Below are 27029 nucleotides of genomic sequence, written 5' to 3'. Positions count from 1 at the left end.
GGGCCATGTTTCTTTGTCCCTTCATTTTGGCAGCCTCCCTGTGTTTCTGCGTATTAGATGGAGCTGCTTTGACTCCAGGTCTTGGTAATGTGGCCTAATGTAGTAGCTGTTCTGTAGGGTCCAGTGGCCCAGTTTTCCCTATCACCCAAACTAGGTACTTGAGGTATGCTTTTTGTGTGAGCTGAGTATATCCTCCTCATATAGCTGAGCCTTGGTTGCTGTTGGCAGGTCAATGGGAGGGATTTACTTAGGCCAGTCAGCTGTAAGCATTGGCTGTGACCACTGACGACCAACCTCTGCCCTCCATGGAGGATCTCTATGCAGGGGCAGGGTGGTGGTGCTCTGATGTGGTCTGTAGCTGTCCACTGGGTGCATTGCATCCTGGGATTTCCTGGGTGGTATAGGCTCAGGTCCATCCCCACCTGTGTTTTGCCTTAGGGTGCCCTGCCTGAGCTGTAAAGCAATCTGAGATGGCTGCTACTTATGCTGGGCTAGGTGACTCCTAGGGGAATCCAAGCTGTGACTTTAATCTGGCTGCCACTAGGTCTCACTGAGGCCAGCTGTTGCTTGTTTGGTAGGATTAGGAGCCAAGACCAGCCATTCTTACGGAAAAGCAGCCTGGGTGGGCCTGTAAGTTAGGTGGGGTAGAGCCTCTGTGGATCTCCAGGATGGGTCAGACACTGTTAGGCAGGTTGATGGAGTCCCAGATATGGCACCAGCCTACAGACTGTACAGGGGGAGGCTCAGCAAACAGACAATGTCCTCTGCTTGCCCTGATGCTGGAAACTTCAGTCTCCCTTAAAACTACTGCTGTCCTTCAAGCAGCCACCCTAGTGCTGGAGCTCAAAGGGAGCAAGTCTAAATAGGTGAGTCCATATGTGGGTTCCCCAAGAGGAACTGGTGAGGGCTCCTGCAGCCTCCTTCACTGACTCAATCTCTGCTGGTTTTTACAACCAGAATTTGTGGGGACTTACCTTCTTGGCACTGGAATCCTGGCCTAGGGGACCTGGTGTGGGACTGGGACTCCTCATTCCTGAGCTGTCTGTCCTGAATTTTTATCCAGGTGGATGTAGGGCCAGCCCATTCTGCATTTGCACCCTTCCAACCACTCTGGATGGATGTGGTTTCCTCAATTCCATAGTTGTCAGACATCCATTCAACTTGATTTCTGATGTTCCCAAGTTTTGGTCGTTCTATATTGTAGTGTAATTTTGATGTGGTTGTGCAAAGAGGTGAGCCATGTCTGCGCTTGTTGCCATCTTTACTGAAATCCCCAGAAGAAAGTTATTAATGCATGCAAAACAACTAGGCCTTCATTGCGTAAATTGTGAATTACAGATACTGAGCACATTCAGTACAGATACTGAATTACAGATACTGAGGCCTTCATTGTGTAAATTGTGAATTACAGATACTGAGCAGATATTGGCAATCCTTCTTGCAGCCTTGTGCTATGGTGTTCAAAGCAATGAGTATACTTCTCTTACATGCGCTTTATTTCTTATAGATTGCTCATCTTGATGCTGGAAAATATTTTGAAGACAAGAATCCAAACAATGATTTAAGCCATGCTAGTTTAATAGAAAATGAGAAACTTACATCACTTACAAGCTTAGAAGATTCTTCTGGTACTGTAAAGTAATTTGTGTTTTCCTAGCCCTTACCTTGCCAATTCATGTCTCTTTGCTTCTTGATTGCTATAGTTTTTATGCTAGCTTTTTGTTTCTTGCCTTCTCCTTTACTTCTTACCCGCCAGCACTCAAATGGCCACTTCTGTTAAGTGATGAATTTTTAAAACATTTTTACGTATCAATCCTGATATGCTTATCCCTGAGTTTATTATAATAAGGATATGAAGTAGTAGCCCTAGGTTCCCCTCAGTGTAAAGAGCTATGTTGAGAAATTGGGTGAACCATGAAATATTTAGTCTCTGCTAAAAGACCTGCCAAGAAAGAAAAGAGATGCATAGGTAAACATCCCACTGTGTTATGGACATCTCAACAGTATAAGTTGTGCATAAACCATGGGAGGATGAGTAATTCTGATTCAAGAAAATAACTGTGAAGCTTTACTGAAAGAGGATACAGTAATCCCATTACTAGGGATTAAGTGTTATAGTTTTATTTGTCCCTGCCGGCTGTTTGTTAAAATAAAAAAAGCACTGCTCCTGACCCCCCCAAAAAACAAAACCCCAAAATCAAACAAAATAAAACTACCAGTATTGTTTTATTTATTTATTTGCAACTTTCTGGTTTTGGTAGAGGTTGAATATTTTTAATTATACCTATTAGTTTTCAAAACTTTGATATTTTTCCTTGATTTCTCTTTCTCAAGATCAGATATTGTTTGATGTTTCACTTTGCAGTTAATTATTAATTCACCTTTTTTACTTTTATGATGGGCTTATCTATCCTTTTTTGATAGATTTACCCATTCGCCACTCCGTTTTCATTTTCCTTTTTTTTTAATTATATTTTATTGATTATGTTATACAGTTATCCTGATTTTTTCCCTCTTTGTACCCCTCCATTCAGTAACCCCCCACTGCCACAGGCAATCGTCCATCCATTGTTCATGTCCATGGGCTGTGCTTTTAAGTTCTTTGGCTACTCCATGTCCTACACTGTACTTCACATCCCCATGGTTATTCTGTAACTACCAATTTGTACTTCTTAATCCCTTTACCTCTTTACGCATTCTCCCTCTCCCCACTCCCATCTGGGAACCATCTTGTAACTACTTTTCTCTTGGTGCTTTTAATAGTCTCTCTTTATCTTTAATATTTGGCCTTTTAATTATGATGTGTTTTGGGCCACTTCATTTTTCTGAATAATCTACCCTTTTCCTGATGATCTTTAATGCCACATTTATTATACCCTAACTTATGGTACATGCCGGGATTTATTTCTGTGTTACCCTGTCAAAGAGTGTTAAACATTTTATGAAGTCTGTCCAGAAAGTACCCAGACATGTACTGTGAAAAAGAGACATTTATTGAAGAAGATAAAAGACACAAGAAATATTGTACATAGGACACTGATGTCACAGTCCCCTTCAAAGTAAGCACTTTGGGACCTCACACAGTTCTCCCAGTCACCATTATTTGTCCCATTGTATTTTCCTGAATCTCATTGACGGTCTGAAATATCCTCCCTAAAATCACCTTTCAAAGGTGATTTTAATTTTGGGAAATGCCAGAAGTTGCAGGGTGCCGAATCTGGGCTGTAGGGAGGCAGAGTTATCTGAGTGATTTGATGTTTCACCACAGAGCTCTACATGAGATGTGATGCATGAGTGGGCATGTTGTTGTGATGAAGCTGCCAATCACCAGTTGCCCAGGGCTATGGCCTTCTGAATAGTTTCCATGGAGGAGTGTTCAAGCTTAAAGCAAAATTTGATGCAGATTCATTGCTCTACTTGCTCAGTCTCTTGAATACAACAGTCACACAACATATAAGCTCACTCAGTGGCACCTACTGCCTCCAATGACTAGTACAGTGAAGTTGTCATTGTTCACACATGCACGTTGCAGTCCACTCTCCATGGCTGCGAGGTTACATCGATGTTGCACAAACTGTTCTTATCATATTAACAAAGGCTGGACTTTTTGGACAGACCTCGTATAAACACACAATAAAATATTATTCAGCCATAAAAAAAAAATCAAATCTTGACATTAACAACATGAATGAATCTTGAGGGCATTGTGTAAGTGAAGTAAGTCATTCTGCAGAGGAAAAAGCAAAATTTGAATCAGATTTGTGGTTCTACTCACTCAGTCATTTTGAATGCTATAGCTACACAGTACACATGCTCATTCGTCAGCGTCAACCACCCCCACTGACTAATACAGTGAAGTCATCATTGTTAATACATGTACATTCCAGTGCACTGTCTTTGGCTGCCAGGTTCTTTCAGTGTCATGCAAACCATTCTTGTTATATTAACAATGGCTGGAATTTTTTTGGACCAACCTTGTATATTAGAATGCTTATAATAATTCATAGGCTGAAATTAATAAGTTTTGTCATGTAAATGTTAAAACAAAATCACATAAACCATTGACTTAAATGTGTTATCAACCTTTTGATTTAATTATAGTTCAATCACTACTTTAAAGCCTGTTCTGTTTTTCTTCCATTTACTAATAGATGGTGATATTGATGATGATGAGTTTTATGATGATCATTTGGAGGCTTATTTTGAGAAACTGGCAATTCCAGGAATGATATATGAAGACCAAGAAGAACAGGAACTTCCGGAAAAGGATTTTAAGTTACCTGTAGGTGATTCTGGTGAGGTATGTTCCATTTGTTATGGGATTTCAGATATTCAACATTAGAAAGTTATTACTGGTCTCTTTGGATTTTAACATAGAACTTAAGCTTTTGTTTTCTTTGGACTCTTTTTCCCTTATATAGACTGATGATAAACACCTTTTCTGTCTTCTCTTACCTTTTCATTCACATACAGAAAAATTAGAAGAATAGTAGAGTGAACATCTATACATCTCACATCTAGATTAACTAATTGTTAATATTTTTGCCATCTTTGCATTTTGTTCCCCCATAAGTGCTTTATTCCTGAATCATTTGAAAGTTGCAGTTAGTATGACATTTTACCCTAGTACTTCAGCATTTATCTCCTGTGAATAAGAACACTTTCCTACAAAATTTCAACTGTTATCTTACTTTGACACAGTAATTTAAATTAATATACAGACTATATTCAAATTTACTTAGTTTTCTCCAAAATGTTCTTTATTTTTATTGTTTTCTGATCCAGATCAAAATTACACTTGAACTTGGTTATATCTCTGTTCTTTCAGTTTGGTGTAGTCCTTTCAGGTTATTAAACTATTTGTTTATCTTCATCCGAGGACATGCTTATTGATTTTACACAGAGGGAAATGGAGGGAGAGAAACATCCATGTGAGAGAGAAACATCAATTGGTTCCATCTTGTACGATGTGCTCTGACTGAACACCAAACCCTCAACCTAGGCATGTGCCCTGACCAGGATCTAACCTATGACCTTTCAGTTATGGAAGATGCTCCAACCAACTGAGCCACACTGGCCAGGGCCATTAATCTATTTTGTAAAATCTAGACCTGTTGTTTTGTAAAATGACCCAGTTTTCCTTCCCCTGATTGCATTAAATTAGTCAAGAAGTCAAATTAAACATTTTTTAAATAAACAGATTAAGATTAAACATGGGTGATGTTCTGTGCATCTCATAGCATCACTCAGGAGACATTTAAGTCTGTTTGTCCTGATATTCGTGAAGCCATCTCTGATTATCTTGGTTAATATGTTGACCAGATATCTCCTTGGGGAGGTGCCTTTCCCCCACGTTGTTATAGTAAGTCATTTTGGGATGATAGATGAAGGTCATGTGAACATTGTGATTCCTAAACAGTCCTTTATGAACTGGTTTTATTATCATTTCTGAGGCCCCCTGAAATAGTTTTTACATTGGTGATTACATTAACTATCTGGTATTCTATAAAGAAGACATTTTTAGCTCCCATATTTTACCTGTCAAATGTTTTTAACTTTAAAAATTCATAAAGCTACTATACTTTTTTAACAGGCAAATGGAAATGGTAGTTTAAACTGTAAATCTCAGTCAGAAAATAACAGCTCTCTGATTTCCCATGGCTCACACTCTTCAAGAAATTCTGAAACAACTCACAAAGAGTCTGAGGAAGGCCATGTTTTTTCTCTACCAGGGATCAGTAAGTATTGATTCCTTTGTTCTTAAATTCTACTTGACTTTTCATTTTTGCAAAAATACTCATTTTTTTGGATATGATTTAATATGTATTAACCCTTGTGTTGCCAAAAATCCTGGCAATCTAAAACTTTTCAGAGTGCTTTTTTTTCCTATATTAGAAGCGAAAATTTATTTAGAAAGTGGCAGAAGTGAGCCAGCTGGGTTGAGTAGGCTCAAGAAACAAGTTTCAGAGGCAGAAGAAGGTGCCCTTGGAGCTTAGGAGAGAGGCAAAGTAATGTGCCTGGGGGAAGAAGAAAGGCACAGGAGGGCTCCCGAGAGGTAGAGTGCCCTGTAAAGAGCTTTTTGATAATACCTGAGTACACTGGTATTATTAAAAATCATGTAGTCTCTATTTCTTGGTTGTATATTATGAATATGCTCTATTCAGATGCTTGAGGATTAGAAATGAATTCTCTGTATGTTAGCAGTTTAGCACATATACTGTTGCCTCATGTTGGTTATTTTCTCTCATGCCAATTGCTATATTTGTCATGTGAGTGTTAAGTATTAGGTTTACTTAAAATAAATGCAATAGTAAAAAATGGTTGTTATATTAGATTACTGAAACTGACTTTGCTTTATTATTATTTTTATATATTTTAGGTAATTCTGTTGGTAACAGAAATAGTAGAGGGCATGCAGATGGTGTGTTACCGTTTTCCTCTAATACTTTGCGAACTGAAAAAGAGAAAGAGAGTGCAGAAAGTTCAAAGGGCAGTGTTTTGCATTGTGACAAAGTAAGTTTATTTGCATTTTCTTTAAATTTTTTATGCAAAGATACAGTCTTTGTATAATAGCATTTTTATTTACTTTTAAATAACTTTTTACCTTTTAATTAATTGACAAACAATATTATATAAGTTTCAGATGTACAGCTGTGATTTGACATTTAATGTGTACTGAGTGATAACCCCAATAAATCTAGTACCCATCTAGCACCATATATACTTAAAACAATTTTATTGAGTATATTCCTCATGCTACACTTTATATCCCATGACTATTTTGTAACTACCAATTTATGCTTCTTAATCTATTCACCTTTTCACTTCTCTCCACAACCCCCGTTTACTCTGGCAACTATCAAACTGTTCTCTGTATCTATGAATCTGTTTTTGGTTTTTTTTGTTCCTTTATTTTGTTCTTTAGATTGTGTATATAAGTGAAATTATATGGTATTTGTCTTTCTCTGACTTAACTCACTTCACATGATACCTTCCAGGTCCATTATGCTGTTGTAAATGGTAAGATTTCATTCTTTTTTATGGCTGAGTAATAATTACATTGTATATATGTACCACTTTTTTATCCATTTGTCTATTGATGGCACTTAGGTTGCTTCCATATCTTGGCTATTATAAATAATGCTACAGTGGACATATGTATGGATATGCCTTTTTGAATTGGTATTTTAAGTTTTTTTGGATAAATACCCAAAAATGGAATTGGTGGGTCCTTATTTGTCTCTTGTTGTATAGCTTTTGTTTTAAAGTCCATTTTATCTGGTATAAGGGTTGTTATACCAGATCTTTTTTTTCATTTCCATTTTCTTGAAATATCTTTTTCCATCCTTTTACTTTCAGTCTGTGTATGTCTTTTGATCTGAATTAAGTCTCAAGACAATACACAGTATGGGTGTTGTTTTCTCATCCACTCAGCCATCCTGTGTCTTTTGATTAGGGCATTTAATACATTTGCATTTAAAATAATTGTGGATAGATACGTACTTCTTGCCATTTTATTGCTCATAGTTTTGATGTTTTGTTTCTTCTTCAAAAGGATTCTTTAATATGTCTTGTAATACTGGTTTGGTGGTGATGAAGTCCTTTAGGTTTTTTCTTGTCTGGGGAGTTCTATTCTTTGATTCTAAATGATAGCTTTGGTAGGTGTAGTAATCTTGGTTGTGGGTCCTTCCTTTTCATCACTTTGAATATTTCTTGCCAGTTTCTTTTGGCCTGCAAAGTTTCTATTGAGAAATCAGCTCACAGTTGTATGGGAGCTCCCTTATAGGTAGGTAACTGCTTTTCTCTTGCAGCTATTAAGATTCTTTGTATGTCTTTAACCTTTTGCATATTAATTATGATGTGTCTTGGTGTGGGTTTCTTTGGGTTCATTTTGTTCGGAACTTTGCATTTCCTGGACTTATATATCTGTTTCCTTCACTGGGTTAGGACACTTTTTCATCACTACTTTTTCAAATAGTTTTTTAATTCCTTGATTTCACTTTTCTCCTTCCAGTGCCCTCCATGATACGAATGTTGGTATACTTGAGCTTGTCCTAGAGACTTCTTAATAGTATTCTCATTATGTTGGTTTCTTGTTTTTTGATGTTCTGATTGGGCGTTTTCTGCTTTTTTCCAAATTTCTGATTTGATCCTTTGCTTCATCTACGTTACAGTTAACTCCCTATAATGAATTCTTCATTTCGGTTATTGTATTCTTCATGTTTGAGTGGTTCTTTCTTTCTTATATCTTTCTTGAAGTTATCAGTAAGTTCATCTACTCTTCCCCTAAGCTTGTTGAGGATTCTTACAGACAGTGTTTTGAACTCTGTGTTTGGTATGTTCTTTGTCTGCATTTTATTTAGGTCTTTTCCTGGAGTTTTGTTCTGTTCTTTCATTTGGGATATGGTTTTTTTGTTACCTCATTTTGCTGCCTTCTTGTTTTGCTTTTTATGTATTGGTTAAAGCAGCTACTACATCTTCCAATCTTGGTAGAGTTGGCCTTATGTAGGAGGAGTCCTATAGGACCCAGTGCTACATCCACCCTGGTTACCTGAGCTGGGTGCTCCAGGTATATTCCCCCCATGGACTATGTGTACCCTCCTGTTTTACTTGAGCCTTGATTACTGTTGGCGTTTCAGTGGAAAGGGTTTACCCCTAGGCTGATTGACTACAGCAGAGAATCTGCTGTGTAAGGGTCACTGCCTGGAGCAACACTTGCTGCCAAGTTGTTGTGGGGTGCAATGTGTCCCTGTTGAGTGTGTCACTCATGGACTTGGTTGGGTGATGATTCAGTATGGTCTGATGCTGTCCAAAATTTGTCTACTTGGGTGCACTGGCTCTGGGGCATTCTGTAAAGTGTAGGTCAAGATCAGCTGCCACTTGGGGCTACCTGATATGAGCTAAAAAGTGACCTGCAGATGGGCTTTGAGGTACCACAGGAGGGGCCAAGCTGCAAACCAAGGCTGGCTGCCTTTAGTGCCAGGCCTACAGCCACTTGGCAAGAGGTTCAGGGTACACAGAGGGCAGATGCTCTCTGTTTTGAGTTTTTCAGCCTTTTGAGAGATTTTAGGAAAAACAGCCTAGACAGGCTGTTTTTATAGAAAAGCCATTGGAAATGGCTTGGGTGGTAGATCTACAAGTTTGATGGTGCAGGGTCTCAGGGAATCACTGATGCAGGGCGACCAGTATTAACCAGTTTGATGGAGACTCAGATTTTTTGCCTACTTTTCAGCTCTGTGAGGGAAGGGCTCAGCAAAGGAACAATGGCCTCTGCTAGCACTTCTGTCTGGGAGATAGCTGCTCCTCCAGCCCCTGCCCTGAAGCCAGAGAATTCATTTTCTCTCCTTTGTCCCTGGCTTATTATGAGATGCTGCCTCAGTGATGGGGCTAAGATACAGGGAGTCTAAGTCCATGCACAGACTCCTTAAGAGGACAGCCTGGGACTCCAGAAGCCCTCTGTCTCACTCAACCATAATCCTGTCTGGTTTTCACAGATAGAAGTTATAGAGACTTCTTTTCCTGGCACTGGAACTCAGGGTTGAGGGTCCTGTGTGGAGCTGGGACCTCTTGCTCATCAGGGGAAACTTCTGCAGCAGTGATATCCTTCCTGATTTTAGTATATGTGCTGCTGAAGTGAGCAGTCCGTCCCGATATTTAATTGCCACACATGGATGTGGGACTAGCATGTTCTGTGTCTCTGTACTTTTTACCAGCTAATGTGGCTTCTTTATATCCTTAGAGGACTTCTGTTCAGCTAGATTTTAGTCACTTCTGAATATAGTTGCTCTGTAGTTTAGTTGTACTTTTGATGTGGTTGTGGGTTAATTTTAGTACCGCATGTACCTAGTTCTCTGTCTTCAGAAGCCTTACTGCCATTCTACTTTCTGCCCTCACATAGCTGGAATCATACAGTATTTAACTTTTTGTTATTGGCCTATTTCATTTTGTATAATGTTTTTAAGATTCATCTATGTTACAGCATGTTTCAGAATTTCCCTTTTAGCTGAATATTTCATTGTACATACATATTTCATTTTGTTATATCCATTCATTCATCAGATACCTGGGTTGCTTTCACCTTTTGGCAACAGAAAAAAAAAAAAAATGCTGCTATGAAGAAGAGTATACAACTATCTCTTTAAGACATTCCTTTCAATTTATTTGAGTGTATACCCTGAAGTAGATTTGCTGGATCACATAATAATCCTATTTAAAAACTTTTAGCAATCACCATCCTGTTTTCCATAGCTGCTGCATCATTTTACATTCCTACCAGCAATGTGTGAGGGTTCTATTTTTTTCACATCCTTTGCACTCATATGTATGTTTTTAATACATTACTTAGCTTTAGTTTTTGAGCTTTATAACAAGAGCATTAATTTATATACAGTTTTCTGTGATTGGCTTATTTCATTCAGGATAACTGAGATTTTCAATATTGTTGCATCTATCTCTAGTTCTTTTAGTTTCCTTAATGTATCTGACTCCATTGTAGCTGTTGCCTTTTCCTTTATTTCTAGATATTATGTAATTCCTCTTTTTGTTTTCATGTAAAGTCAATGAATGGTTATTAGTGTGTTTTTAATTTCCAAGTTTGTCACTTTTAATTGACAACATGTTTATCATTTTAACTATTTATATATATATACAAGTCAGTGCATTAAATACATGTATAGTGTTGTACAATCATCACCAGAATCTATACCTAAAACCTTTTTATATTCCCTATGAAAAACTATACTCATTAAAGAATAACATATCCTTTACCTGAAAAGGCCTGTGTTACCTCTCTTCAACTTTCTGTCTCTATGAATTTACATGTTTTAGGTACCACATATAAGTGGAATCATGCATTGTTTGTCACATGTCTGGCTTTTTTCAATAAGTATAAGGTTTTCAGGGTTCATTCATGTTGTAGCATATATCAAAATTTTAATTCTTTTAATGGTTGAATATTCCACCATATGTATATACCACATTTCATTTATATATATATATTTTTCTAATGATTTTATTTATTTATTTTTAGAGAGAGGGGAAGGGAGGGAGAAAAAGAGGGAGAGAAACACTGTTGTGTGGTTGTCTCTCATGTGCCCCCTACTGGGGACCTGGCCCACAGCCCAGGCATGTGCCCTGACTAGGAATCGAACCAGTGACCCTTTGGCTCACAGGCTGGTACTCAATTCACTGAGCCACACTAGCCAGGGCTCATTTATATGTTTATTTGTTGATGAATACGTGAGTTGTTTCCATCTTTTGGTTACTGGGAATCATGTAGCTGTGGACACCAGTGTTTAAATATTTGTTCTGTCCCTGCTTTCAATTCTTTTGGATATATATAGCTAGGAGTAGAATTTGTGGGTCATATGGTAGTTCTATGTTTAATATTTTTGAGTGTAACACAGATGTGTCAAACCAGGGAGCTGCTTAAGTGTTTATGATACTCCAAAAATAAACCACATGGTGGACTAGCTGATGTGGATATACTGTTTATTACTTATGTCACAGGGGAGTGCACTGATGATGGTGGGTTGGTGCGAAACAGACCGCACCTCCTCCAGTCTGAGGCTTGTTACAAGGGGTCTGAGACAAAGGAGTCATGTGTCCTTTTTGTGACTTTAAACTACATTACGAAAGTGTGTACGTGCAGAAAGGTCAAGAAGCAGTCACAGGACCAGAAGGAGATAAGGAGGGAGTTAACGTACAGTCCATTGCCAAAACAATACACGTTCCCTCTGGCCAGACCTCATCATGGGTTGTGGAAGGTGCCAATCTTGAGTTACACCACACTGAAGAACTGCCATACTGTTTTGCGTAGCAGCTGCACCATTTTACATTCTACCAGCAGTACTTAACGTCTCCAGTTTCTCCACCCCATTTAATACTTGTTATTTTCTCTTTTTGATTATAGCCATCCTAATGAATGTGAAATGGCGTCTTGTTGTGGTTTTGATTTGCATTTTCCTAATGTCTAACGACATTGAGCCTCTTTTCGTATGCTTAACAGACGTTTGTATGTCTGTGGAGAAATGTCTGCTAAGTTCTTAACCTATTTTTCAATCAGTTTGTTGGGTTTTGATTGTTGAAATGTGGAAATTCTTTATATCATCTGATATGAACCTGGTGTCCAATATTCGATTTGTAAATATTTTCTGCCATCTGTAAACTATCTTTTTCTCTCTTAGAGGTTCTTTTGATTTAAAAAAGGCCTTAAAAAAAAGATTTTATTTACTTAATTTTAGAGAGGGGAAGGGAGGGAGAAAAAGAGGGAGAGAAACATCAATGTGTGGTTGCTTTCCGTGCACCCGATACTGGGGTCCTGGCCTGCAACCCAGGCGTGTGCCCTAGATCTGAAATTGAACCAATGACCGGTTGCTTCGCAGTCTGACGCTCAATCCACTGAGCTACACCAGCCAGGCCAAAAGTCCTTAATTTTGGTGCAGTGTGATTTATTTTTGCTTTTTCTTTCTGCTATTGGTGTCATATCCATGAAATTGCTGTCAAATTCAATTCATATAGATTTTCCTCTTTTCTAAGAGGGGTTTTTTTGTTTGTTTTTGTTTTGTTTTTACAGTTTTTGCCCTCACATTTATGTTGCTGATCATTTTGAGTTAATTTTCATTTACAGTGTAAAATAAAGATCCAAGTTCAATTTTTTTACAGCTGGATATCCAGTTTTCCTTCTGATGCCTTTTCTTTTTCTTTTCTAATAGCTCTGTCAGCAACTTCTAGTACAAAGGTGTATAGCAGTGGTGAAAGCAGGCATTTTTGTCAGAGGAGAACTTTTAGTCTTTCACCATATTGGGTACGATGCTAGCTATGGGTTTAAAAAATACATTTTATCAATCTTAGCAATTTTTCTTCTGTTCCTAGGGGTTTTTTTATTTTTATAATTTTTCTTTTTTGCTACTTAAGTAGAGTTGTCTCTATTTCCCCCCCACCACCACGCCCCTCCCTGCCTTACCCATTACTACATCTCACCCTTGAACCTACCCCTTTTGGCTTTATTCATGGGTCATTTATACATTTTTTTTGATGGCCCTTCCCTTATTTTTCCCCATTATCCTTCTCCCCACTCCCCTCTGGTCACTGTCAGCCTGTTCTCAATTTCAGTGTCTCCGGTTATATTTTGCTTGCTTGTTTGTTTTGTTGATCAGGTTCCTGTTAAAGGTGAGATCATATTGTATTTGTCTTTCACTGCCTGGCTTATTTCATTTAGCATAATGCTCCCCAGTTCCATCCTGCTGTCATGAAGGGTAGGAGCTCCTTTTTTCTTTTTTTCTTTTTTTTTTTTTGCTGTGTAGTATTCCATTATGTAAATGTACCGTACTACCCAAAGCAATTTATAGATTCAGTGCAATCTCTATTAAAATACCGATGACATATTCACAGATACAGAACAAACATTTCAAAAATTTATGTGGAACCATAAATGACCCGGAATAACTGCAGCAATTTTGACAAAGAAGAACAAAGTAGGAGGGATTACAATCCCAGGTATCAAACTATATTACAAGGCCACTGTAATCAAAACAGCCTAGTACTGGCAAAAGAACAGATACATAGACCAATGGAACTATTCTTAGTTTTGAGAGTTTCTATTATGAAAGGGTGTGGAATTTTTTTGTATCAATTAAGATGATCATGTGGTTTTTCTTTTTTTCTGTTAATATGTTTTTACATTGATTGATTTTTCTTATGTTGAACTACCCCTGTATTCTTGCATATATCCCACTTGGTTTTGGTGAATAATCCTTTTCATATGCTTTTGGATTTGATTTACTAATATTTTCAGGATTTTTTTTTTGTTTATATTCGTAAGGGATATTGGTTTATAATTTTCTATTGATCTCTTTCGTTAGCTTTGATAACAGAGTGCCCTTATTCAATGAGTTAGGAAAGTGTTCCTTCCTCTCTTGTTTTTTTGAAAATATTTTGGAAGGATTGGTGTTAATTCCTCATTAATCATTTGGTAGGATTCAGTGGTAAAGCCATCTGGTCGAGGAGTTTTCTTTGGTCGAAAGTCTTTGATTACTTATTCCACCTCTTGTGTTAATTCTGTTGAGACTTTCTATTTCCTTCTATTTGGGTTTCTAAGGAATTTGTCCTTTCCTACTAGATTATGTAATTTGTTGGCCTGCTGTTCATAATATTGTCTTATGATGTTTTATGTCTGTAAAGTTGGTAGTAATGTCCCCACTTTTCCATTCTGACTTTACTTATTTGAATCTTCTCTCTCTGCTAGCTAAATTTTGTCTGGTTTTTAATGATCTCACAGAACTAACTTTTTATTTCATTGATTTTTCTGTATTTTTCTATTCTCTATTTTGTTTATTTTTACTTCAGTCTTTATTATTTTCTTCCTTTGCTAGCTCTGGGTTAATTCTGTTTTAGTTTCTTAAGGTATAAAATTAGGTTACTGCTTTGAAATCATTTTAATGTAGGCATTAACACCTATAAAGTTCTTTAAGAGTAGTGCTTTTACTGCGTCCAGTCAGTTTTGGTATGTTGTGTTTTTGCTTTCATTCATCTTTCTAAGTATTTTCTAAATTACTCTGTAATTTTTCTCTGTCCCATTGTTTTATTTTGTTGATTGATATATTTTGTGGATTTTCCATTTTTAAAAATTGATTTCTAACTTCATACTGTTACGGTTGGAGAAAATACTTTGTATGATATTTATTTTTTATATAATTATTAACACTTGTTTTTTGGCTTATCATACAGTTTATCCTTAAAACGGTCCTGTGTGCTCTTGAGAAAAATGTGTATTTGTTGTTGAGTACTCTGTATGTCTATTAGGTTTAATGATTTATTCTTTTAAGTTCTCTATTTCCTTATCATCTGACTGCTCGTTGTATCTATAGTTGAACATGGGATGTTGAAGTCTCCAACTAGCATTGTAGAACTAACTACCTATTTCTCCTTTCAGTTCTGTTAATTTTTGTCTTATATATTTTGAGAGCCTGTTTTTAGGTATATAAATGTTTATTATATCTTCATTCTGTATAGAAACTTTTATTAATGTATAATGTCCTTTTTTTGTCTCTTGTAATAGTTTTTGATTTAAAGTTTATTTTATCTGATACTGTTATAGCCACGCCAACTCTCTTTTGGTTACTATTTGCATGGAATATCTTCTACCATCCTTTCACATTAACTGGAGTTTACCAGCAAAGTTTTTTTTCTCTGATAACTGTAAGTGTTGAAATAGTCTCCAGAGTTCCAAAATTATTATTATTATTATTATTTTTTATTTTTAGAGAGGGAATGGAGGGAGAAAGAGAGAGAGAGAAACATAAATATGCGGTTGCTGGGGGCCATGGCCTGTAACCCAGGCGTGTGCCCTGACTGGGAATCGAACCTGCGATGCTTTGGTTCGCAGCCTGCGCTCAATCCACTGAACTACGCCAGCCAGGGCTCCAAAGTTATTATATTTTTAAATTTTAATTGTTCAAGTACAGTTTTCTGTCTTTTACTTCCATCCCAGCCCATCCCCCCCAGCCCTCCCCACCTCTTTCCCATTTCTACCCCCTCCTAGTTTTTGTCCATGTGTCCTTTATACTTGTTCCTGTAAACCCTTCCCTTTTCCCCTGAAATTCCCTAAAACTTATTACTTATGAAGTTTTTGCCAGTACAGTACAATTGTCTATGTGAAAAGACAAATTCCCAGTACTTTCTTGTCTTCCACTTTCCCTGACATCACTCCTCATTATCTTATATTTTATTTCTAAGTTTGTAGGATTTTAATCAGGATTTGTTCTGGAAAAAAAAAATCTAATCCTTCTGAATGTTTTAGGTAAAGTATAGATTAATATATGTGTTTCATGAACATGAGAAACCTAAAAACTAAATGCTTTTAATATAATCTGATAATCTGTTTTTTAAAGTCTGTTAATTCTTTAACACTTAGTGTAGTTATTAATATTATATTTTATATTGTATTTTACTTCATGTAATATATGTTTTATGTCATTTTCAGAAGTTTTATTGTAGTATTCCTTTCTGCTCTCATCTTTTCTCTCTACCCAGTTTTTCCTTTTTGTGTAATTTGTAAGTTCTGTTATCATTTTTTATAGATTCAAAGATACACATTTTTCATATTTTAACACTTCTGAAATCAACATGTCTTTCAGCTACTGATATGTCATAGTTCAGTATTTTCTTTTTTACTGGTGCATATGATAATGGAAAACATTAAAATCAATGATTAGACTTTGAAGAATGCTATTTTTCCATTTTTTGGAGGGTATACTTTTTTTTCCCTTATTTATTATGAGACATACTTTTCAGCTATTATTTGAGACAGTATCAGCACATTACTATCAGGGTGCTTTGCTATCTCATTGTTTCCGTTCGACGTCAGTAGGATGGGACTATCAAATACATTCAACCCTTGAACAACACAGGTTTGAACTTAGTGGGTGTAGTTATATGCAGGTTTTTTTCAATAAGTATACAGTTGGCCCTCTGTATCACTGGGTTTTACGTTCTCAGGTTAACCAATATTTGATTAAAAACAGTGTTTTTGATTTCTAGTTGGAAATTTATGGATGCAACTGTATGGATTGTTGTACGCCAGTTAATATAAGGAACTATGAGAGACATAGGTTTTGGTATCCATAGGTCTCCTAGAACCAATCATCTGTGGATACCAAGGGATTATAGTTAAGTTTTGGGAGAGTCAATAGTTATGTAGGGATTTTCATCTACATAGTTGTCAGTGCCTATAACAGCATGTTGTTAAGTTTCAACTGCACTTTCATTACCTCCTCTTGAAACCCCACCTCCTAAGAGATCTGTGGGTTGCTTTCATTTTTTTTCCTTCTCACATTTCCTAATTCTTTTTTTATTTTATTTTATGTATTTTTAGCCAGAGGGGAAGGTAAGTAGAAAGAGAGGGAGAGAAACACCAGTGTGTGGTTGCTTCTTGTGTGCCCCCTATTGGGGACCTGGCCTGCAACCCAGGCATGTGACCTGACTGGGAATTGAACTGGTGACTCTTTTGTTTGTAGGCTGACACTCAGTCCACTGGGCCACACTAGCCAGGCGATTTCCTAATTCTTCACTGTTGCTGAGAGTTAAACTTTCAAAGTATAAAAAAAAAAGACCTATTTTGTGTTTGGGTAAAAACTGTTAGAGAAACTGAATTTTTTTTTTTTTTTTTTTTTTGTAATTTTTTTTTTTGGTCTAGGGCAGGGGTGTCAAACTTATTTTCACTGGGGGCTGTATCAGACTCGTGGTAGCCTTCAAAAGGCCGAAATAATTTTAGGACTGTATAAATGCAACTACTCCTTAACTGTTAAAGAGTTGAAATTATATTTTGCCCTTTGAAGGCAATCGCATGGCTGATTGCCTCAGTGAAAATGTGGCCCCCAGTGAAAATGAGTTTGACACCCCAGGTCTAGGGCTAACTTTTAATATATAACAGCAAGAGAGCTGCTTTGCTATGTAGAAAATCCCATCCCAGAAATAGGCCATCTATGAATGGTTTAGCATCAGGTTTCCCACCAATGGTCCTTTGCTTGTGGGGAGAGGGAGTTGATTGTCCAATGCCCCATGCCATTAATCTGTCATTCTGCCTCGATTGTGTTCTGTCTTGGAGGTGTTCAGTTATAATCTCATATGTGGTATATAGCTTTTCCCCATTGGCTCCTCAACCAAGCACATAAATGGTTCAAATGCACTTCATTAAAGAGTAGAGCAATTTTGGAGCCTGTCATCACCTTTCTTCGATATTGGTTTAAGTCACTTCATTGAGGGGAGAGTGTGTCCCACATTATGGTTCTTTTCAATCTGTGCTAGTATCCAATGAAAAACAATTACCTAGTTTTAAGTGGCATTTGTCTTCTTTGTCTTTTTTTCTATTAGGATAGTCATTTTAACTGTTGTTTTTAGAAGCTGTCTGTATTAAGGAGATATTTTGATCCTTATGCATTTTACTTATGTATTTGGTTCAAACAACAGAAATTTATTTTTATTACAGTTCTGTAGAAGTCTAAGATCAGAGTTTCATCAGGGTTTGCTTCTCTTCATGCGTTGCTTCTTGGCTTTTAGGTGGCTGTCTTCTCCTTGTGTCTTCACATGGTCTTCATTCTGCTGATCTTTATGCATTTTAGGCTTTAGTGTTTGTATTTGTTTTCCAGGGCTGCCTATACAAATTACCAAAAATTTTGCTACCTTAAAACAACAGAAATTTTTTCTCTTATAGTTCTAGAGGCCAAAAGTCTGAAACCAAGATGTTGACTTGGTATTCCTTAGTCGTGGCAGCATTACTCCAGTATCTACCTTTGTCTTCACACAGCTTTTTCTTCTGTGTCCCTTGAAGTGTTCCTGTCCTTCCTTTTACAAGTACAGTTGATCCTTGAACAATGAAGAGGCTGGGGTGCCAGCCCTACCCCCCAACACAGTCAAAAACCCTTATATAATTTTTTTCTTCTTCCAAAATTAACTATGTCTTTTGGTGTCTGCCAGTGATTGGTTCCAGACCTGAATAGATACCCAAATCCAAAGATGCTCAAGTCCGTTATATAAAATGGTACCTCATAGTTCTTACAATTGGTTCCCAAATGTATGTGAAAAATATTGTACTCAATTTGTGATTCATTAAATCCATGGATGTTAATGAAACCCAGGGATATGGAGCAATGACTATGTATTTGGTTGAAAAAATATCCTTTTATAAGTGGACCTATGCAGTTCCACCTTGTGTTATTCAAGGGTCAACTGCACACTACTCATTGGGTTTAAGGCCCATTCTAAATCCAGACTGATCTCATTTCAAGACCCTTAATTACATCTGGGAACACTCTGTTTCCAAGTTAAGGTCTCACTTTACAGGTATCTTGGTAAGACTCCTGCATATCTTTTTTGGGAGACACAGTTTAACCCATGAGAGTGTTAACACTCAAAAGATGTTATTTACTGAATAATACAAAATTATCTACTTGTATTTCCTCCTAGTACTTTTACATCTAAACTTTTAAGCCATATGGAATTTATTTTGATACAAGGTAAAAGTATAAGTTTATTTTTTTGTATAACATTGTTAGAAAATCACACAGTTAATAAATGGTAACACTAGAATATAAACCTATGACTTTATTTCAAAGTTAGCTTCTTTTTTCTCAGATAGAACTACTTTCTTTAGTATTCCAACTTTAGAAACTGTCCACGAGGCTGTTTTTGTTATGTACCTTAGAAAAGACTGCTGTTATAGGCTTTATTGGCCTTTATCACAGCTGAATATCTAAGAGTACTGTAGGCACTTGAGACTTTTCAGCAGTTGTTATTCTAGGAAAGAATAAGAAGTGCCATTAGGGGAAGTATGGTGGAATATTTTGGTTTTGAAGCACTGAGTTAATTTGCTGTTTCTGATTCAATTGCCATTGGATTCCTCAGGACGTTTGTAGTATTTGCTGTTTTACTCCTATTAAAAGATGTTAATATCTGTGTTTTGAAGGACTGTTATTCACATTAATTTTATGAAGCTGGTCACACTAGTTGGCTTATCATCCTGCAGAGACTTTCAGTGGTAATGATAAAAGTTAAATTGATGTTTATAACATCCTGTAATGAAATGAATATGTTGGACCCATTTTCAGTACCTGAATATGTTGATTAATGTTTGACACAATCATAGTATCAATTTTGGTTTTCCTAAATTGTGTAACATTGGGTCTTACATTATCTAGAAGAATATAATACTGAATAGTCTGTTCTTTTATATAATAAACATTTTATGTCAACTACATAGTTTTCCCCCATAAAATCTTAGAAGGAGTTATAAAAACAAAACTTACTTTTGACTCTTTTATTGCTTTTTAAAGGAAAACACAAAAGAAGAAGTTCTGGAGAAGACTATCAGGGCTGCTAAGGTGAAACCTAATGCTGATTATTTTCATGACACAAATGTCAATAAAGATGATTTTGACTTGATAAACCCTTTCAAGCTGGAGTCAAAGTCTCCTCATCAAAATAAGCATATGGCATCAGCTACAGACACTGAGATTCCTCAAGTGTTCATTCAAAAAAATATGAATCTAGCATCTTTGAAGCCCATTAGTGACAACAGAATGAATTCCACTATTTTCCGGTCACCAACTAGCAAAAGGCGAACATGTGAATATTATGAGTCCATTGAAAAGAGTAAAGATCGTAAGTCGGCTTTTTTTTAAACAAATAAAAGTAAAGAAATATATAAAATGTATATATGTTTTGAATAGAATATATTTCTAAGTGGAACTTGCCTAATCTTCATATTAAAATATTTACATGTTTTATGAATTTAAAAAATGGTATCTTTAAAATGAATATCACACTTAAAGTGTAAAAGGAAGCCCCTACCACTCCCAAGGTAGAAGCCAAAGAAAAGGATTTGGAGGCAAAGAAGCAGTGCTGAAAGGTGTCCACAGACACAAAAAATGAAGACCCACACGTCACTCACTTTTTGATAGCCCAAGACACTGTGGCTTGGGAGACAGCCCAAATATCCTTGTAAGAGTACCCCCAGGAGAAACTGATCACTATGCTATCATCAAGTTCCCTCTGACTGCCAAGCCAGACATGAAGAGTGTAGAGGAACACTTGTGTTCATTGAGGATGTCAAGGCCAACATGCACCAGATCAAATAATCTGTGAAGAAGCTCTATGTCACTGACATAGCCAGTACCCTCATTGGGCCTGAGAGAGAGAAGAACACACATGTTTGGCAAGCTGCCAGCTATGGATATTACCAACAAAATTGGGATAATAACTGAGTTCAGCTGGCTAATTCTGATATAAAAAATTTTCACTATAAATAAATAATAAAAAATTAAAATGGTATCTTTAGTCACAGAGCTGGTTGGAATATACCTTTGTAAGTCATCTCTTCCTTTTTCCTGAAATCTCCATTGGAGACTTTTACAGTAGTTAAGACTGGTTTATCCACCATCAGAGAGATACTTTTTTGGGGGGAAATGGATTTTCCTTTTTTTAACTCATTTTGGGCAGATTTTAGTATTGTGGATAATTAAGATAACGCAACTAAATAAAACTTTAAGGATGTTATGTCATTTTACTTGTTGCAAAAGTCATTGAATATTTTTGAATATTTTTTTTTAAGAATCTGATCTACCACGAAGTGTGGTTTATCAAAATGAAGAAGGTAGATGGGTCACTGACCTTGCCTATTACACATCGTTTAATGAAGAACAAGATTTAAATATGCCTCTAACTGATGACATGAATGAAGACTTCAGAACTGGTTGTAAGTGTATATTGATAACTATTTCATTGTACCATTTTCATTGTTTCTGTTGGTGTTCTGATGGTTGGTCATATCAGATCCTTTCTGGAATATACAGTAGTTAGCTTTTCACTTTTTTTATAGGCACAAAGACTTGAATTGATGCTAATCATTACAGAGTAAGCTGAGTCCTTTCTTTATGCAAGGACAGTGAATCAAAGGATGAGCATATTAAGAACATAAATTAACTTTGTGGAATAGCAGGGAATGGAAAATTATAGGAGGTCTGCAAAATATGTGATATGTTGCTGGGCTGCTAAGGCCTCTGATCCCTAACACCTCTGAACTGGGGATGAGGAAAGCATGCAGTGGCCTGTCAAGCCCAGTCTTACTTTTAATAGGCTCAGTATGTTCCAGAGAAAGAAGTTATTCTAACTGCTCCTTGTACTGAACTCTGAAACATCTGATGATATGTAAGTACAGAGATAAGGCATTTTTCTCAGTCCTTAAGAAACTAGCTGTTCACTAGCTAAGAAGGATAAGATAAGAATACAAAACAACAGCACCATAAGAAGTATAAAGCAGTCTGACCATGATGGAAGTGTGGGTAGAAGCACTTTGCTTCATCATACAACCAAAAGAAGGATAACAACCAATTTAAAAACAACAACCAGCAGTGCCAGAAAATCAAACTGCATGGAAATCTGACAAAGAAGGAGTTAAAGAAGAAAGATTCGTTCAGACTGTTAGGATGGGTGGATATGGGTAGGTGGGGTGGAGAGGATGTGCAGCAAGGTGGTAGCTGGTGGACAGAATTTTCCACGTTTGTGTGTAGATTGCCCAGGAGGAACAACTGGGGAGTGAGACAAACAGCCTAACCCAGGGTCCCAATGGGAGGAAATAAAGCCTCATAATCTCTGGCTGTAAAGACCTGTAGGGGTTGTGGTGAGGCGAGAAACTCCCAGTCTCACAGGAGAGTCCTTTGGAGAGGCCTGCAGGATCCTAGAATGTACACAAGCCCACCCACCTGTGAATCAGCTCCTACAAGGGCCCAATTTGATTGTGGGAAGCGAAGGAAGTGACAAAGTGGGGCGAGAGCAGAGCAAGGAGATCTGACTGCTCAGTTCCTTCTCTGACTCCTTCTCCACATATGCTGTAACAGGGCAAAGTAGGTTGCCCCGCCCTGATGAATATCTAAGACTCTGCCTCTTATAACATAACAGGTGCACTGAGACAGAGAAATAAGGCCCAAATGAAAGAACAAATGAAAACTCAAGCAAAAGAACTAAGCAACGAGGAGATAGACAACCTATCAGATGCAGAGTTCAAAACACTGGTAATCAGGTGCCCACAGAAATGATTGAATATGGCTGCAAAATAGACGTGAAGGCTATACAAAGTGAAATAAAGGAAAATATACAGGGAACCAACAGGGAAGGGAAGGACACTGGGACTCAAATCAATGACTTGGAACAAAAGGAAGAAATAAACATCTGACCAGAACAGAGTGAAGAAATAAGGACTCAGAAGATGAGGAGAAGCTTAGCAACTTCTGGGATAACTTTAATAAACATTCCAACATCCAAATGATAAGGTTGCCAGAAGAAAAAGAAGAGCAAGAAATTGAAAACTTACTTGAAAACATAATGAAGAAAAACTGCTCCAGTCTCACCAAGGAACTAGACATGTATGTCCAGGATGCTAAGAGAGCCCCAAAGAATACCCAGGGAATTCTGGGACCCAGGAAAGCATACACCAGGGCACATCATAATTACATTACCCAAGATTAAAGATAAGGAGAGAATCTCAAAAGCAGCAAGAGGAGACAATTACCTACAAACGAGTTCTAATAAGACTAGCTGCCTGATTCCTCAAAAAAACCTTCCATACAAGAAGGGGCTGGAAAGAAGTATTCAAAGTCATGAAAGGCAAGGACCTACATCCAAGATTACTATCCCCAGCAAAGCTATGATTTAGAATGGAAGGGCGGATAAAGTGCTTCCCAGATAAGGTCAAGTAAAAGGAGTTGAAGCCCTGGCTCGTGTAGCTTAGTGAATAGAACATGGGCCTGCGAACCAAAGGGTCGCTGGTTTAATTCCCAGTCAGAGCACATACCTGGGTTGCAGGCCAGGTCCCCAGTAGGGGGTGCTTGAGAGACAACCACACAGTGTTGTTTCTCTCTCTTTCTCCCATCCTCTCCCCATCTAAAAATAAATAAATAAAATCTTTTTTTAAAAAATGAAGGAGTTCATAATCACCAAACCCTTATTATATGAAATGTTAAAGGGACTTATCGAAGAAAAAGATGATCAAAAAGTATGAACAGTAAAATGACAAACAGCTATTAACAACTGAACCTTAAAAACAAAAACTAAGCAAATACTAGAACAGGAACAGAATCACAGAAATGAAGATCACATTGGCGTTTATCAGTTTAGAGAGGGAGAGTGAGAATGGGAGAGGGAAGATACAGAGAATAAAAAGCATAATTGATAGGTACAAAATAGACAGTGGAAGGTTAAGAATCATACAGGAAATGGAGAAGCCAAGGAACTTACATGAACAACCCATGGACATGAACTAAGGGAGACAGAATGGTGCTGGAGGGTGGGTGCAGAGTTGAGTGGGATAAAAGGGAAAAATATTGGGATGGCTGTAATAGCATACTCAATCAAATATACTTAAAAAAGATATACAAATCAAATGCTTTGGAGTTTAGAAGTGAAAACTTATGCTTGAGTGGGTAGCAGAAGGATTTCATATAGATTGTTTTTGAAGTAAAGTTTCAACAAGTAAATGTTTGGGGGCATGAGAAATTTCAAGTGGAATGGAAACCCACTGAAAGAGAATGAGATGAGAAAGCATGGACATGTTTTGAGAATGATTAATAGTTTAATGTGGCTGGCATTTATGGCAAGACATGGAAATGGGAGGGTTGTGTAAGATGGTAAGATGAAGCTGAAGAGGAACAGTAGGGTTGGGGAGTTTGTAGAGGTTTGATTCCCTAAAATGTAGGGCTTGTTTGGTAAGTAGTAGGGAACCACTGATCAGTTGCTTGTCCAAGTTGCTTTGGAAGTCCTCTGGCAGTGATGATCAGGTGAATGAGAGAGATGCCTTAGGATATTTTAGAAATCTTGGTGTCATTGTGAAAATAAAAGTAAGTAGCTAATTAAAAATGCGGAGATAGAATGGTTAGAATTTTGTGGCTGGATTTCTGTGGATAGTAAAGAGTCAAGAAAAGATTGAGATTGGTGATCTGTTACTTGGGGAAATGCCAATACTATTAAATGAGATGGGGAAGAAACTAGAACTTCAGGTGATTGTGTTTTGAGCTGGGAATATTTGGTAGTTGGAAATATAATTCAGAAGTTGGACGTAAAGTTAACAGTTTGCTCAACAATATGTTGATTTAGAAAGGATTAGGGTACACATTGGATAGTGGATATTGATTTTGTCACTTCAGTCAGTGGTAATGGTTTTCTTAGGTGTTGCTGGTGACAGTGTAAATTGAAACAGACATTATGCAAACTTGTTTGGCAGTGTCTTGTGAAGATGAAATTTATGAACTTTACACTTTATGACCCAGTTAGTATATATACCCAGTATATGAGGTGTATATATTCACCAAAGACATATACTAAGAATGTTTGTAGCAGTACTGTATATAAATACATTAGTTCTACACTAGAAACTCCGAAATTCCCATTAACAGTGGAATGAAATGGATTGTTTCTATTCATACATTGCAGTGCTGTGTAGCAATGGGAATGATGTAGAACCACTTGTAGCAGTGTGGATGAATTTCACAAATATGTTGAATAAAATAAGGCTGACTAAGAATGCATACTATGTAATTCTTTTTGTATACAGTTCAAACATACCCTGCTCTGTGAAGTAAGAAGCAAATAGAGTGGTTACTGTGGAAAAGGCATATAGTGACAGAATGAAGCTCCAGAGGCCTTTTGGGTGCTGTCAGTGATTTGTTTCTTGATGTGGAGTGTTGATGTGTCTACACGTGTGTTCAGATTGTGAAAATTCATTCAGTTGTACACTTACATATACTTTTCATAGGTATTTTATGCTTTGATAAAAAGTACTTAAAATTAGTCATCAAACTGAGAAAAAGTAATTTTAATTCATGTTCTAGATTAAGGGCCAATTTCCCTAATCTGTAAATAGTTATAATAAATAATAAGAAAAATACCAACTACTTAGTGTACAGTTGGGCAAGGATGTAAACAATATAGAAAAGGAAATAAAAGTGATTGTTAAATATACAGAATTGTTCATTCTTACTTACAGAAAGATGCAGAGTGAAACCAGTCCAAAGTAGTAGTTTTCAGTTATTTCATTGGCAGTGATCCAAAAGTTTGGTAATAAAACTATGTTGGTAAGAGTGTGAGGGAAATAAGTATTCTGACACTTGATAGGCACAGCCTCTAGATGTGGCAATATTGTAGCATCTAAAAAAATTACAAATGTATATTTTATTTAACCAAGCAGTTCTGGGAATTTATTCTTCATGTACACTTGTATAAAGGGTATGTAATGTATGTGTAATGTTATTACGTGGGCATTGTTTATAAAAGGTTGGAAGCACCATGGATGTGCAAAATAGGGGACTAAGTTAGGTACATCCGTATCAGGAAATTCCCTGTGACTATAAAAAAAGGTAAAGGAGCTCTTTCTGTACTGTTGTAGAATGATAACCAAAATAAAGTCCAAGACAGAAAAGCATATAAAATATTCTAACATTTGAGTAAAAAGGAGGAAGAGGGGAGGGCACACATAAATGCATACATTGGAGAGATTTTTTTAAAAAAAGAAATGGATTGCAGGAACTTCTAGCTACTTGAACTCAAAAATGAAATAGATTAAAATAGCTAGGGGTTTCAGGGTACTTACACACTGGTTACTTCTGGAGGTGTGGTATGTGGGGTTAGAGATGTAGGGGAGACATTTCAGTGTTTATTCCCTTTTATGTCTTTTGGTTAATTTCTAAAAAGTCTTTATTGAAGCATAGTGTACATGTATACGCCTTTTGAATTTTGAATTATGTAAGCATATTATTATTAAAGGAGAAATTAATAATGGAGGAATTTAATGAAGCCATACTTGTGGTATGACTAGTATGAGTGGTGAGGAAATGGAGAACATGAGTATGGAAAACTATTTAAATTTGATGGAAGAAAACAAAGGACCAAGGGAAATCAGGGCCACGGGAGCATATGAATGGAATGGGAGACTCTTAATAGAAATAGGAGCCTTTTAATAGGAAGGGGGAAGGGAATTTTGAAAATGTAAGGGGAGATACTCAGAAAAGAATGGCCCAAGGGTATAATCTTTATATGTCAAAGTCATTTTACTTTATTTTATTTTTTAAATACATTTTATTGATTATGCTATTATAGTTGTCCCATTCCGCGACCCCCTTCATTCTCCTGTGCCCTGCACACCCCTTCCACCCACATTCCCTCCCTTTAGGTCATGTTCGTGGGTCATGCATATAAGTTCTTTGGCTTCTACATTTCCTATACTATTCTTAACCTCCCCCTGTCTATCTTCTACGTACCATTTATGCTACTTATTCTCTGTACCTTTTCCCTTTCTCTCCCTACCAACTCACCCACTGACAACCCTCCATGTGAGCTCCATTTTTGTGATCCTGTTCCTGTTCTAGTGGTTCTCTTAGTTTGAGTTTGGGTTTGGTTTTGGTTTTGGTTTTGGTTTGTTAATAAGTGTGAGTTTGTTGTCATTTTACTGTTCGTATTTTTTATCTTTTTCTTAGATAAGTCCCTTA

General features: G+C 36.9%; 1 protein-coding gene across 14 annotated transcripts in view; it reads left to right on the top strand.

Moving 5' to 3' along the window:
• Nucleotides 1–27029, top strand: part of CEP192 (centrosomal protein 192) — a 137743-nt gene that overhangs the window by 20836 nt on the left and 89878 nt on the right. For all 14 annotated transcript variants that reach the window (XM_045849775.1, XM_045849774.1, XM_045849773.1 and 11 more), the window contains 6 exons: nt 1508–1628; nt 4152–4300; nt 5594–5738; nt 6380–6513; nt 19830–20157; nt 21107–21250. In XM_045849775.1, coding sequence (XP_045705731.1) covers nt 1508–1628; nt 4152–4300; nt 5594–5738; nt 6380–6513; nt 19830–20157; nt 21107–21250 — 1021 coding nt within the window. The remainder of the gene's footprint in view (nt 1–1507; nt 1629–4151; nt 4301–5593; nt 5739–6379; nt 6514–19829; nt 20158–21106; nt 21251–27029) is intronic.

This window comes from Phyllostomus hastatus, unplaced genomic scaffold (genome assembly GCF_019186645.2).
Source record: "Phyllostomus hastatus isolate PE091 unplaced genomic scaffold, TTU_PhHast_1.1 phas_contig_80, whole genome shotgun sequence".
In the NCBI taxonomy this organism is placed as follows: Eukaryota; Metazoa; Chordata; class Mammalia; order Chiroptera; family Phyllostomidae; genus Phyllostomus; species Phyllostomus hastatus.
This window is presented reverse-complemented; position numbering and strand designations above follow the sequence as displayed.